Raw genomic sequence first — 12,044 nt, forward strand, 5'->3', positions numbered from 1 at the left:
ACAAGTAGTAAATAAGATAATACAGTAAGCTCCTAGTATAATAAGCACTTGTAAGTGCTAATCCTTATTCACACAGTGCTTTTCAAAACACCTTGCAAATGACTATCACACAGAGATGACTGGATCCTTCTCCCACAGAGGCTGATTCTAAAGGTCTGGGAGAGGCCCATGGATCTGCATTTCTCATAAGCTCACAGGTGATGCTGAAGCTTCCTGACCTGTCCGCAGATCACATTTTTAAATAGCACCGATTTAAAAGATCACCCAACTTTTTCAAACACATTCTTCTTATTTTCATGTCACCAAAAGACTTGTGAGCAATATGCTGCTGGGTGCTGTGAAAGTCACTTACAAAGGCATTTATAATGTAAACCAGATATTTAGATAAGGCCTACTATTAAAGAATAAATCTTCAAGATGATTAAGTAAGTACTTATTTACAAGTACTTATCATGTACCCACAAGGATGAATGCCTTTGGGGGTTGGTAAGTTAGTAATAGTGTACATGTTGAAAGTTTATTTTGAAACTCGTGTTTTTAGGTATTCCAAACTTCTAGAACCAGTACCTTTCTCTCAATGTTTCTTAAAGAAATGATTTAGGAGAGAGCAAAAAACTTAATAGTGTGTTTTAAATACCCTATTTCAGAAGCAAATTATTTAAAACTTACAAAAGGCAAACATCTAAAGAAAATCAAAAGCTCAGTTTCAACTGAGCCAAATGAGTGCCTTACGCATTCTATCAGCTTTATGTTAAATTGTGATGAAGCTCTAAAAAAAGAAAACAAAAAAAAAGAATTTCCCAAAATATTCGATTAATGTCTAATTCTGTAGGGAACACAAATACTGTCTAGGAAGTCGTGGTTGATTCTGAAATTAATATCCATTTACATTTAGGAAATAACAATATGATAACACATAGCTGTCAGTAGTTATAAAGTCTTATTATTTAGTTGCTATAACATCATAGAAGCATGTGGTAGCCCTGACACCTTGACTGACTCTTCTAAGTGAAAGGGGAGGAAAAAAGCTTACAGTAATTATATGAGTTATTTCCTGAGTTAAGTAATCCTCAAAAGGATGTACTACATTTAATGGCAGTCCTTTCTACCAGGTTTCATCCAAGCAATTTATTTGAAAACCGCTCACAGGGATAGGGCTGTGGGGCACCGTTTTAATAACTGGCTACATAATTTGTGCCACCGCATGCATATATCATTTCAGTGAGCACACGATTATGAAGTCAAATTGACAGAACAGGGTTTCACTGCAATAGGAGATATGGACACGGGCATGGAGTTAATCTACTCCAGCTTTCAGCACACTGGCCTTGCTTTATTAACATCTGATCCGCACTAATAATGCTGACGTGTCTGTTTTCTTCTCTGTTGACAGAGCACAGACATTCAGACAGAGCACTGAACCTCTTAGCTGATAAACAGCCGCACAATTAGAATCTCTATAGCGGTGTCCAATGGTTTGACACTTGGTTTGAGCAAGTATATTCTTTGCAACACGAATCTTATCTGCTACCTATGTTACCTTTTGTTATATGCAGACAACACAAGGTTTTTAAACAGTACAGTACTAAAGATAGGGAGTAGATTAAGTATTGAGTTGGAATAAAAATAAAAGGGTGGGATTAGAAAAGTCAATGCCCAGCTAGTTGAAACAACAACAATCAGTGTCTATTTCTCTCCTCATCAACTCTTTTAGCAAAATGCAGTGATCGTGTTTGGCTGTGTTTTAATTCCTCTCCTCAACTTTTATGTCCACATGAAATTAATGAGCATTCCAGCCCTGCATAAAATGAAGAGACCAGGGTGGGAACTATTTAGCCAGAGAGACAAAGCCCGTTTATATTTAGGCTTTAAGACACTTTTGTGAGTAGTGAATTATGGATAGTTCTTCTGTACTAGTTTACATTTAATTTTCATTTCAAATGTGATTTTTAAAATGATTGATAGCAGTGGAATGATTTTCAAAGTTGGAGAGGAAAGGGTGTAAGGGAAGAAACATAGGGTCTGCTAATCCAGCAGTCAAATAACTGACCCGTGAGTAATTAAGAGTTGGCTGAGGTTGTGGAAACAAGACTGCCCCTCATGTGATGGCAGCCTCAAGTCTCCTTTGTAGTTTCTGGACCCGAGGCAGTGAGCCAAGTGTTCTGTCTAAACTGTTTGGGAACTGCTTTTAAGTTCAGCACTCTTGGAAAGGTATTCCGTGACAAGGGTTGTTTCGCTGCCCTCAAATGGCACAACAGCCTCAATGAACTGGAACCAAAATTAGAAGTGAGAAGGGCTGAGAAGTGGTTCTAGACCAATTTTCTGCCTCCATCCATTTGTGCGTCAACATGTTCGCTTCAGTCACGTCTCTCTGGCAGGAAGGGTTATTTGAAAACATTCCTTCTTCTCTACCTCTGTGTCTCCATTTCAGCCAACACACACTTTCTGGGTTTTGCATGAAGGACTCAATATGTAAGTCAGTTGTTTAATGGCCCAGCAATTTCTTCCTGGCCAAGTCCAGTTTCAAGCGTTAACTTGTGAAACAAGCCCTATGGTGATAGTGCATGCATTGTAGGATCTCCTGGATGTATGTACCCCCCATGATCTATTGAAGATCATTTACAATGGAAAGACATTCATGTAAGGAGCCACCATTTCCATCTCTGTTAGCATGAGGGAAAGCTGTCCTATCCAACATGGTCCTCGTCGAAATGCCACATCCTTCTGTTCAGAAGTAACCTTTTACAGATAGTGTACAGATGTTCTTTAAAAAAAAAAAAAAGAAGAAAGAAAAAAGCCTCCTTCATTGTGAATGGAGGCAGTGATTTTCAAAACCTATATGAAAAAGTCACAAAACATATATGAATATTCCAAAGATCTGTAACGTTCTCTAATAAAGAGATCTGTTCAACTTTAACTCAGCCTTCTCAATTTTCTGGACATGGGACACTGAGAATGCTGCTAAAAATAACTTTTTTCTTCTTTCAAGAGCTCAGGAACATGTAACAGGTGATTTTCCTGCTTATTGTTCTTCTCCAAGTGTCAGCCACTTACCTTACACAGTCCCTAGTTACACCATCCAACCCTTCAGCTTGAGAAGCCAGCTGGTATTTTCGAGGGAGCCTCAAACACATTTATATAACACACACACACAAAAAAAATCAGAGTTGTTATGTATTAGTTACAATGAGATTAAACTGGTTTTGTTTTTAGAAGGGCATATTTTTCTCCCAATGGGAAGAACCACACAGAAGTTCAAATTATAGCCACCAGTTTCCTTGGTGAACATGAAATTAATGAAAGGAGAGTTGACTTTAGGTCATAAATAGCTATCAACATCCAGTTGTTGTAACCTTTGTATTTATCTGCTCTGAAGGATAGATAATATCCTAGTAACTGGACATGGTTCAAGCAGAAAAAGATTTCATACAGGGAATTAGGAACTTAGAAAATTATTAGACAGACTGGAAGGACAGAATCTAGGCTCCAGTTCCAGGCATGACTTCCTAAAGTGGGTAATATTAATGGGCATGGTGTTTTCATTTAGGGGTAAATTTACATATAATTCACTTTCAATGTAAATAATTGAGTAAGTTTTGATAAATATATACTTGCAGAACTATACATTAGTTTCAAGATATAAAACTGTTCCTCCACTCCCAAAACTTCCATCATGCCCCTGCCTCCTCCCTCCTGGCCCATGGCACCCACTGATCTGTTTCTGTTTAAGTAGTGTTTTCTATAATGTCATATGAAATTGAATCAGATAGTCCATAATCTTTTGTGTCTGCCTTTTTCCACTTAGCTTAATGCCTTTGAAATTCATTCATGTTGTTGCAGTTATTAATCGTTCAAGTTTGTATTACTAGGTAGTGTTTCTTTATATGAATATAGCACAATTTATTTATTGATTCACCGGATGATGGACATCTGAGTTGCTGACAGTTTTTGACAATTATGAATAACGCTGCTGTGAACATTCATGTGGAGTTCTTTGTGGGGACACATGTCTTTACTCCTCTTGGGAAAATAAATATCTGGTGGGGGGGGGGGGGTACTTAGTCATATGGTAGGAAATGTCTAACTTTGTTCAGAGCAGCTGCACCATTTTATATATCTATCAGCAGTGTGAGCAAGCTTCAGTTGCTCCACATCTCCAATTCTTGGTACTGCCAGACTTGTGGGCAGAGTTTTAGCCTTGGTTCCCTGATACCCACATCATTATCCCTCCCAGATTTGTTACCACGTTGGCGAGTCCCATGCCTGTTTCCCAACAATTATCTGTGTGTGTCTCTACCTGGATCTACTAATCGGTGATGCTGAGGATGAAGACAATCTCCAGGGCTGTGAACATGTGATGGATACAGAGAGGTCATTCATTGATCACAGTTTTGAGTGGACCCTCACTAGATTTTAAACAACACACAAATGCAATGTTTTATGGCTCTCTCTCAGGCTTTTTGATCATTCCATGGAAGGATTTAAAAATTGGGAGTTCATGACCATTCACTGCTGGGGAGAACGAGCTGCCGGTGACTGGATCCTGGAAGTTTATGACACTCCCTCTCAGCTGAGGAACTTCAAGACTCCAGGTAAGAAGTCTCTTTCTATAATTTGATTTATTGCACAGAAAAATGGTGTATATTCTGGCCAATAAATGTGTTTCACATTCATATATCCCTTTTATCCTTTATCACGTGATTTTGTGCTTTGAGTTGTCCTCCTGTACTCCAATTCTTGAGATTACCATTAGAAAAGTAATAATTTAGGATAGTTCAGTTCAGTTCAGATGCTCAGTCGTGTCCGACTGTTTGCAACCCCATGAATCGCAGCACGCCAGGCGTCCCCGTCCATCACCAACTCCAGGGGTCTACTCAAACTCATGTCCATCGAGTCAGTGATGCCATCCAGCCATCTCATCCTCTGTCGTCCCCTTCTCCTCCTGCCCTCAATCTTTCCCAGCATCAGGGTCTTTTCCAGTGAGTCAACTTGTTGCATGAAGTGGCCAAAGTATTTGAGTTTCAGCTTCAGCATCAGTCCTTCCAATGAACACCCTCAACTGATCTCCTTTAGGATGGAATGGCTGGATCTCCTTGCAGTACACGGGACTCTCAAGAGTCTTCTCCAACACCACAGTTCAAAAGCATCAATTTTTCGGTGCTCAGCTTTCTTCACAGTCCAACTGTCACATCCATACATGACCACTGGAAAAAATCATAGCCTTGACTAGATGGACCTCTGTTGACAAAGTAATGTCTCTGCTTTTTAATATGCTGTCTAAGTTGGTCATAACTTTCCTTCCAAGGAGTAAGTGTCTTTTAATTTCATGGCTGCAGTCACCATCTGCAGTGATTTTGGAGCCCAAAAAAATAAAGTCAGCCACTGTTTGCACTGTTTCCCCATCTATTTGCCATGAAGTGATGGGACAAGATGCCATGATCTTAGTTTTCTGAATGTTGAGCCATCTTTTTCACTCTCCTCTTTCACTTTCATCAAGAGGCCTTTTAGTTCCTCTTCACTTTCTGCCATAAGGGTGGTGTCACCTGCATATCTGAGGTTATTGAGATTTCTCCCGGCAATCTTGATTCCAGCTTGTGCTTCTTCCATCCCAGAGTTTCTCATGATGTACTCTGCATATAAGTTAAATAAGCAGGGTGACATATACAGCCTTGACGTACTTCTTTTCCTATTGGGAACCAGTCTGTTGTTCCATGTCCAGTTCTAACTGTTGCTTCCTCACCTGCATATAGGTTTCTCAAGAGGCAGGTCAGGTGGTCTGGTATTCCCATCTCTTTCAGAATTTTCCACCGTTTATTGTGATCCACACAGTCAAAGGCTTTGGCATAGTCAATAAAGCAGAAATAGATGTTTTTCTGGAACTCTCTTGCTTTTTTGATGATCCAGCAGATGTTGGCAATTTGATCTCTGGTTCCTCTGCCTTTTCTAAAACCAGCTTGAACATCTGGAAGTTCACAGTTCACATATTGCTGAAGCCTGGCGTGGAGAATTTTGAGCATTACTTTACTAGCATGTGAGATGAGTGCAATTGTGTGGTAGTTTGAGCATTCTGTAAGAATTCAAGAAAAGACCTTTAAATATAAAGACAAGGTAAAACATGACAGCGATTGATTGATATTTCAGAATGATGTTCCATGTCTCTAACCACCTTTCATTACTTTATCAAAAAACAAGCCAGCCTTGTCCATATGCAATGGGTTAAATCACATAGTCCTAAGAGCAGACAGGTTTCCTTCGATATCTTTTCTGAGTTTGCTTTAAATTTAATTTTCAGTGCAGACAAGACCTTGAATTTGGCCTATGCCAGCTAAACTGGGTGCCACTAAAGAAAATGAGTGATAGCATTCTGCCCTGCATGAGACCAAGAGCTAAGTAAAGAGAAAACTTTCCTGATATGTGAAACATGGTAATGCATGATGTCAACAGAGTTCTCTTCAGGTCATCTCAGACTGTGTTGCCACACATGGCTTGTTTCCCTCTTCCTGCTAAATGTATGAACCTTATTTGTAACATGAAATCAGGAGAAGTACAAATGCAGCACGAGATGGGAGCCGGAACAGTGTTCACTCTGTGAACACTCTGTGTTCAGTATCAGTAATCCAGGTCTACGCCCCAACCAGTAAGGCTGAAGAAGCTGAAGTTGACTGTTTCTATGAAGACCTACAAGACCTTCTAGAACTAACACCCAAAAAAGATGTCCTTTTCATTACAGGGACTGGAATGCAAAAGTAGGAAGTCAAGAGATACCTGGACTAACAGGCAAATTTGGCCCTGCAGTACAAAATGAAGCAGGGAAAAGCCTAAGAGAGTTGTGCTAAGAGAATGAACTGGTCATAGCAAGCACCCTTTTCCAACAACACAAGAGAAGACTCTACACACGGACCTCACCAGATGGTCAATACCAAATCAGATTGATTATATTCTTTGCAGCCAAGATGGAGAAGCTCTGTACAGTCAGCAAAAACAACACCAGGAGCTGACTGTGGCTCAGACCATGAACTTCTTATTGCAAAATTCAGACTTAAATTGAAGAAAGTGGAGAAAACCACTAGACAGGTATGACCTAAATCAAACCCCTTACGATTATACGGTGGAAGTGACAAATAAGATTCAAGGGATTAGATTTGATAGACAAGAGTGCCTGAAGAACTATGGATTGAAGTTCATGACATTGTACAGGAGACAGTGTTCAAGACCACCCCCAAGAAAAAGAAATGCAAAAAGGCAAAATGGTTGTCTGAGGAGGCCTTACAAAAAGCTGAGAAAAGAAGAGAAGCAAAAGGCAAAGAAGAAAAGGAAAGATATACCCATTTGAATATAGAGTTCCAAAGAATAGCAAGGAGAGATAAGAAAGCCTTCCTCAGTGATCAACACAAAGAAATAGAGGAAAACAACAGAATGGAAAAGACTAGAGATCTCTTCAAGAAAATTAGAGATACCAAGGGAACATTTCATGCAAAGATGGACACAATAAAGGACAGAAATAGTATGGACATAACAGAAACAGAAGATATTAAGAGGTGGTAAAAATACACAGAAGTAAAATATTGAAGTAAAGTCGCTCAGTCGTGTCCAACTCTTTGCGACCCCATGGACTGTAGCCTACCAGGCTCCTCCCATGGGATTTCCCAGGCAAGGGTACTGGAGCGGGTTGCCATTTCCTTCTACAGAGGATCTTCCCCACCCAGGGATCGAACCCAGGTCTCCTGCATCGTAGGCAGATGCTTTACCGTCTGAACCACCAGGTAAGAATACGCAGAAGAACTATACAAAAAAGATCGTCATGACCCAGATAATCACAATAGTGTGATCACTTACCTAGAACCAGACATCCTGGAATGTGAAGTCAAGTGGGCCTTAGGAAGCATCACTACGAACAAAGCTAGTGGAGGTGATGGAATTCCAGTTGAGCTATTTCAAATCCTAAAAGATGATGCTGTGAAAGTGCTGCACTCCATATGCCAGCAAATTTGGAAAACTCAGCAGTGGCCACAGGACTGGAAAAGGTCAGTTTTCATTCCAATCCCTAAGAAAGGCAATGCCAAAGAATGTTCAAACTACTGCACAATTGCACTCATCTCACACACTAGCAAATTAATTCTCCAAGCCAGGCTTCAACAGTGTGTGAACTTTCAGATGTTCAAGCTCGTTTTAGAAAAGGCAGAGAAACCAGAGATCAAATTGCCAACATCTGTTGGATCATCGAAAAAGCAAGCGAGTTCCAGAAAAACATCAAATTCTGCTTTATTGACTGCACCAAACCCTTCGACTGTGTGGATCACAACAAACTGTGGGAAATTCTTAAAGAGATGGAAATACCAGACTGCCTGACCTGCCTCCTGCAAAACCTGTAAGCAGGTCAAGAGGCAACAGTTAGAACTGGACATGGAACAACAGACTGGTTCCAAATCAGGAAAGGAGTACATCAAGGCTGTATACTGTCACCCTGCTTACTTAACTTATATGCAGAGTACGTCATGAAATATGCCAGGCTGGATGAAGCACAAACTGGAATCAAGATTGCTTGGAGAAATATCAATAACCTCAGATATGCAGATGACACGACCCTTATGGCAGAAAGCGAAGAACTAAAGAGCTTCTTGATGAAAGTGAAAGAAGAGAGTGAAAAAGCTGGCTTAAAACTCAACATTCAGAAAGCTAAGATCATGGCATCTGGTCCCATCACTTCATGGCAAATAGATGGGAAACAGTGAGAGACTTTATTTTCTTGAGCTCCAGAATCACTGCAGTTGGTGACTGCAGCCATGAAAGTAAAAGATGCTTCTTGCTCCTTGGAAGAAAAGCTATGACCAACCTCGACAACATACTAAAAAGCAGAGACATTACTTTGCCAACAAAGGTCCATCTAGTTAAAGCTATGGTTTTTCCAGTAGTCATGTATGATAGTGAGAGTTCGACTATAAAGAAAGCTGAACACCGAAGAATTGATGCTTTTGAACTGTGGTGTTGGAGAAGACTCTAGAGAGTCCCCTGGACTGCAAAGAGATCCAACCAGTGCATCCTAAAGGAAATCAGTCCTGAATATTCATTGGAAGGACTGATGTTGAAGCTGAAACTCCAATACTTTGGCCACCTGATACGAAGAACTGACTCATTTGAAAAGACCCTGATGCTGGGAAAAATTGAAGGCAAGAGGAGAAGGGAACGACAGAGGATGAGATGGTTGGATGGCATTACCGACTCGATGGACATTAGTATGAGTAACCTCTGGGAATTGGTGATACACAGGGAAGCCTGGCATGTGCAGTCCATGGCATTGCAAAGAGTCAGACATGACTGAGTGACTGAACTGAACTTTACTGCCTGTGCTGTAGCCCTGAGTAGTACTTGGCTCAGTAACAAATGCTCTCTCTGTTTGATAACTACCCCAATTCCCTCCCAGCTGTGGCCACATCTTCCATAATCTAATAAGTTGTTGCTTCTTAATCCTTTGTCTAGTCCATCTGCAGAAGAACAAGGCTTGAGGGCCATTATAGGACTGGTGTACAATTCTAAGTCCTCTTTTGATCAGAATAGATTAACCCAAACATTCTGTAGTTAACTGTAATTTTATGTATCATTTGGATACTGTGGGTTGTATCAGGCAAAAGAAGCAAACAGTAAAGTGACGAGTGAAGCACACATTTTAAAAAAATATTTATTTTTAACTTATTATTTATTTTGCTGTGTTGGGTCTTAGTGGATTATGCCAGATCTTTAGTTGCAGCATGTGGATTCAAATCCAGGCCCCCTGCATTGAGAGCACAGAGTCTTAGCCCCTGGACCACCAGGGAAGTCCCCCTGACTCATACATTTGCCACAGTTTTGCCCACCAGTCAGGGGAAGTCACTCATTCTGAGAGATCCATTTTTAGGGCACACAGTTTAGCCATCTCTTTTCCTTTATTCCATGATGTGGTTCATCTGTGTTGTCACAGTGGTCCCAGACTCAGGGGAATCAAAACCATCATGGTAGCAAGATTACAATGAATCAGGATAAAAGTTTTGTGAAAGCATATCTGAGCCCAGCACACCTCCTGCAGCCACCATATATGTAAGAATTGCCAAGGTCTTACTCAGAAATCAGATGTTTGTCAGCAAGGCCGGGTTGATAGAAAACATCTGAATACACTAGATCCTAGTTACTGGAAAGCGTTCACTTGTTCCTAATCTCAGTTCCCAGGACCTTCCCCTCTCCTTCCGTCTTCTCTTCAAGCCATGCTTCTTGCTCATGCCATGGAGGTGCACTGTGTCAAGGCACTCAGGGGCAACAGCAGGCATGGTGGCTGGACGGAGCTGCCCTGACTAAAGCGCAGCTCCCACTAGATCCATCAGCATGTGTCACTCTTATATCTCAAGAGATCTAAGCGAAATAAACACTGTCTAGATGTGGCAGTTGTGTACCAAGAAAGGTGCAGCCTACAGACATAAGGGGTGCGTTATCTATTGAGAATTTGAGACAGTTATAAAAGTAACTCTTTAATATCACCATTCTAATGCATCTCAGTGATAAAATGCTCCTCCCCACAAGCAGACTACCCCTCGGGGCACACTGATGACAGACCTGGGGTTTGCATGCCGGGGTGTGAGGCTATTCATCTCTCTCTCTGCCCTCAAGGAGTTCAGAGTCTATCCAGAGTTTATTGTGATTATCTGTGTTAAAAGGTCTCTGCAGTAGCTCTGATCATCTAGAATTGTCTATTTCGTATCATTGACTTCTCCTTATACTGTTTAAATGTTTAACCCTAGTCACCTCCAGTCATCTTAAGAGATGCTCCTTTGTGCCAGAAGAGATACCCTAATGCTATACAACCTGGGTTCAGAAGGCTCTAACAGAAACACATGGTCTTCAGGTATCCTTTCTTCAACTAACCTTTCAGGTTAGGATTAGACACAGCTTTGAAAAGGGACTTTCACGTTTTTCTGTTTCTGTCATTGTTACTATGGCATACAGTCCTCCAATTAATGTGGGATTTCTTTAGTAATCCAGTTGCAGATGTAGAATCTTCTAGCCCAATTAAATAGTAGAATCATTCCCAAATATATGTATATGGCTCCAAACTGAGTTTACATTTATTATTTCTTCCCATTTGTTTATTATTAAAACATAATAAGGTTTTTGGAGGATTTTTTTCTTATTCTTGTTCCATCGCATATTAAATCTATCTTTGATTTTTACCTTGGGCAGATTGCATTTGAGTATTAGCAAACAGAATGGATTTTCTCTTATTCTGCATTTATACTGCTATTTCTTCACAAGATATTGCCATTTCCACTGCAAAATCTCCTACAGAATTTAGCAAATGGAAAAAGTAGGGGAGGAAAAAATTGACAGCCCAAATATGGCAGCATTTGATGTGAATTGTGGCAGAGATCCTATGGAAATAAAATTACATAATAAGTGAAAAATAAAAAGATAAATTGCCCAGCAAGGGTATCCCCAGAGGGCTTATGATGTACTTCAGAAATGGCACCAAGGGAAATAATCAGTTATGAGTCAGCACTCTCTAAACACTTACACGGGTAAATTTTTAGATCCAAGATGATCTTAAGTTAAATGGACCAGGTTTTAGAGTAACTGATGGATTAGGTTTCCCATACTGTCTTTGTATCATGTGCTCCCATTATGCACTTGAGAGATGATGCTGTAAGGAAAAGAAGTTCTCTTTTTGCATTGCCACCTAAAGGCAGTCAGATAGGTCATTAATTTCAGGTAGTCATTCATTTCTTGACAGCACTTAATGTCTATGACTTGAAATCCTGAGACTGAATGACACCCTAATTAAGATTAGCATAGTCATTAACAAGTGAGTCCAGAGAAAAGCTGGCAGAGGGCAAACCAAATATAAACCAGCCTGCTGGCCCAGTGCAAATGTCAGAAAACAATGAATGTGGCCCAGAATACGTTTATTTTTAAACTTCATGTTCTTATACTCTAGAAAAGACCAGGAAGACAGAATTATATAACAGTTTAAGAATGTAAGATTTGGATACAGATTTTTTTTTAATTGAAGGATAATTGACATA

At 40.2% G+C, this 12,044-nt stretch overlaps 1 protein-coding gene across 9 annotated transcripts in view; it reads left to right on the top strand.

Moving 5' to 3' along the window:
- The window catches only part of PCSK5 (proprotein convertase subtilisin/kexin type 5), a 494,109-nt gene that overhangs the window by 297,445 nt on the left and 184,620 nt on the right, over window positions 1-12,044 (top strand). For all 9 annotated transcript variants that reach the window (XR_009691159.1, XM_061132953.1, XM_061132954.1 and 6 more), the window contains exon 13: window positions 4,456-4,592. Coding sequence is in view for 8 of the 9 variants with exons in the window: in XM_061132953.1 (XP_060988936.1) it covers window positions 4,456-4,592 (137 nt within the window). In the remaining variant the exon portion in view is untranslated. The remainder of the gene's footprint in view (window positions 1-4,455; window positions 4,593-12,044) is intronic.

Source organism: Dama dama, chromosome 29, assembly GCF_033118175.1.
Source record: "Dama dama isolate Ldn47 chromosome 29, ASM3311817v1, whole genome shotgun sequence".
NCBI classification, from domain to species: domain Eukaryota; kingdom Metazoa; phylum Chordata; class Mammalia; order Artiodactyla; family Cervidae; genus Dama; species Dama dama.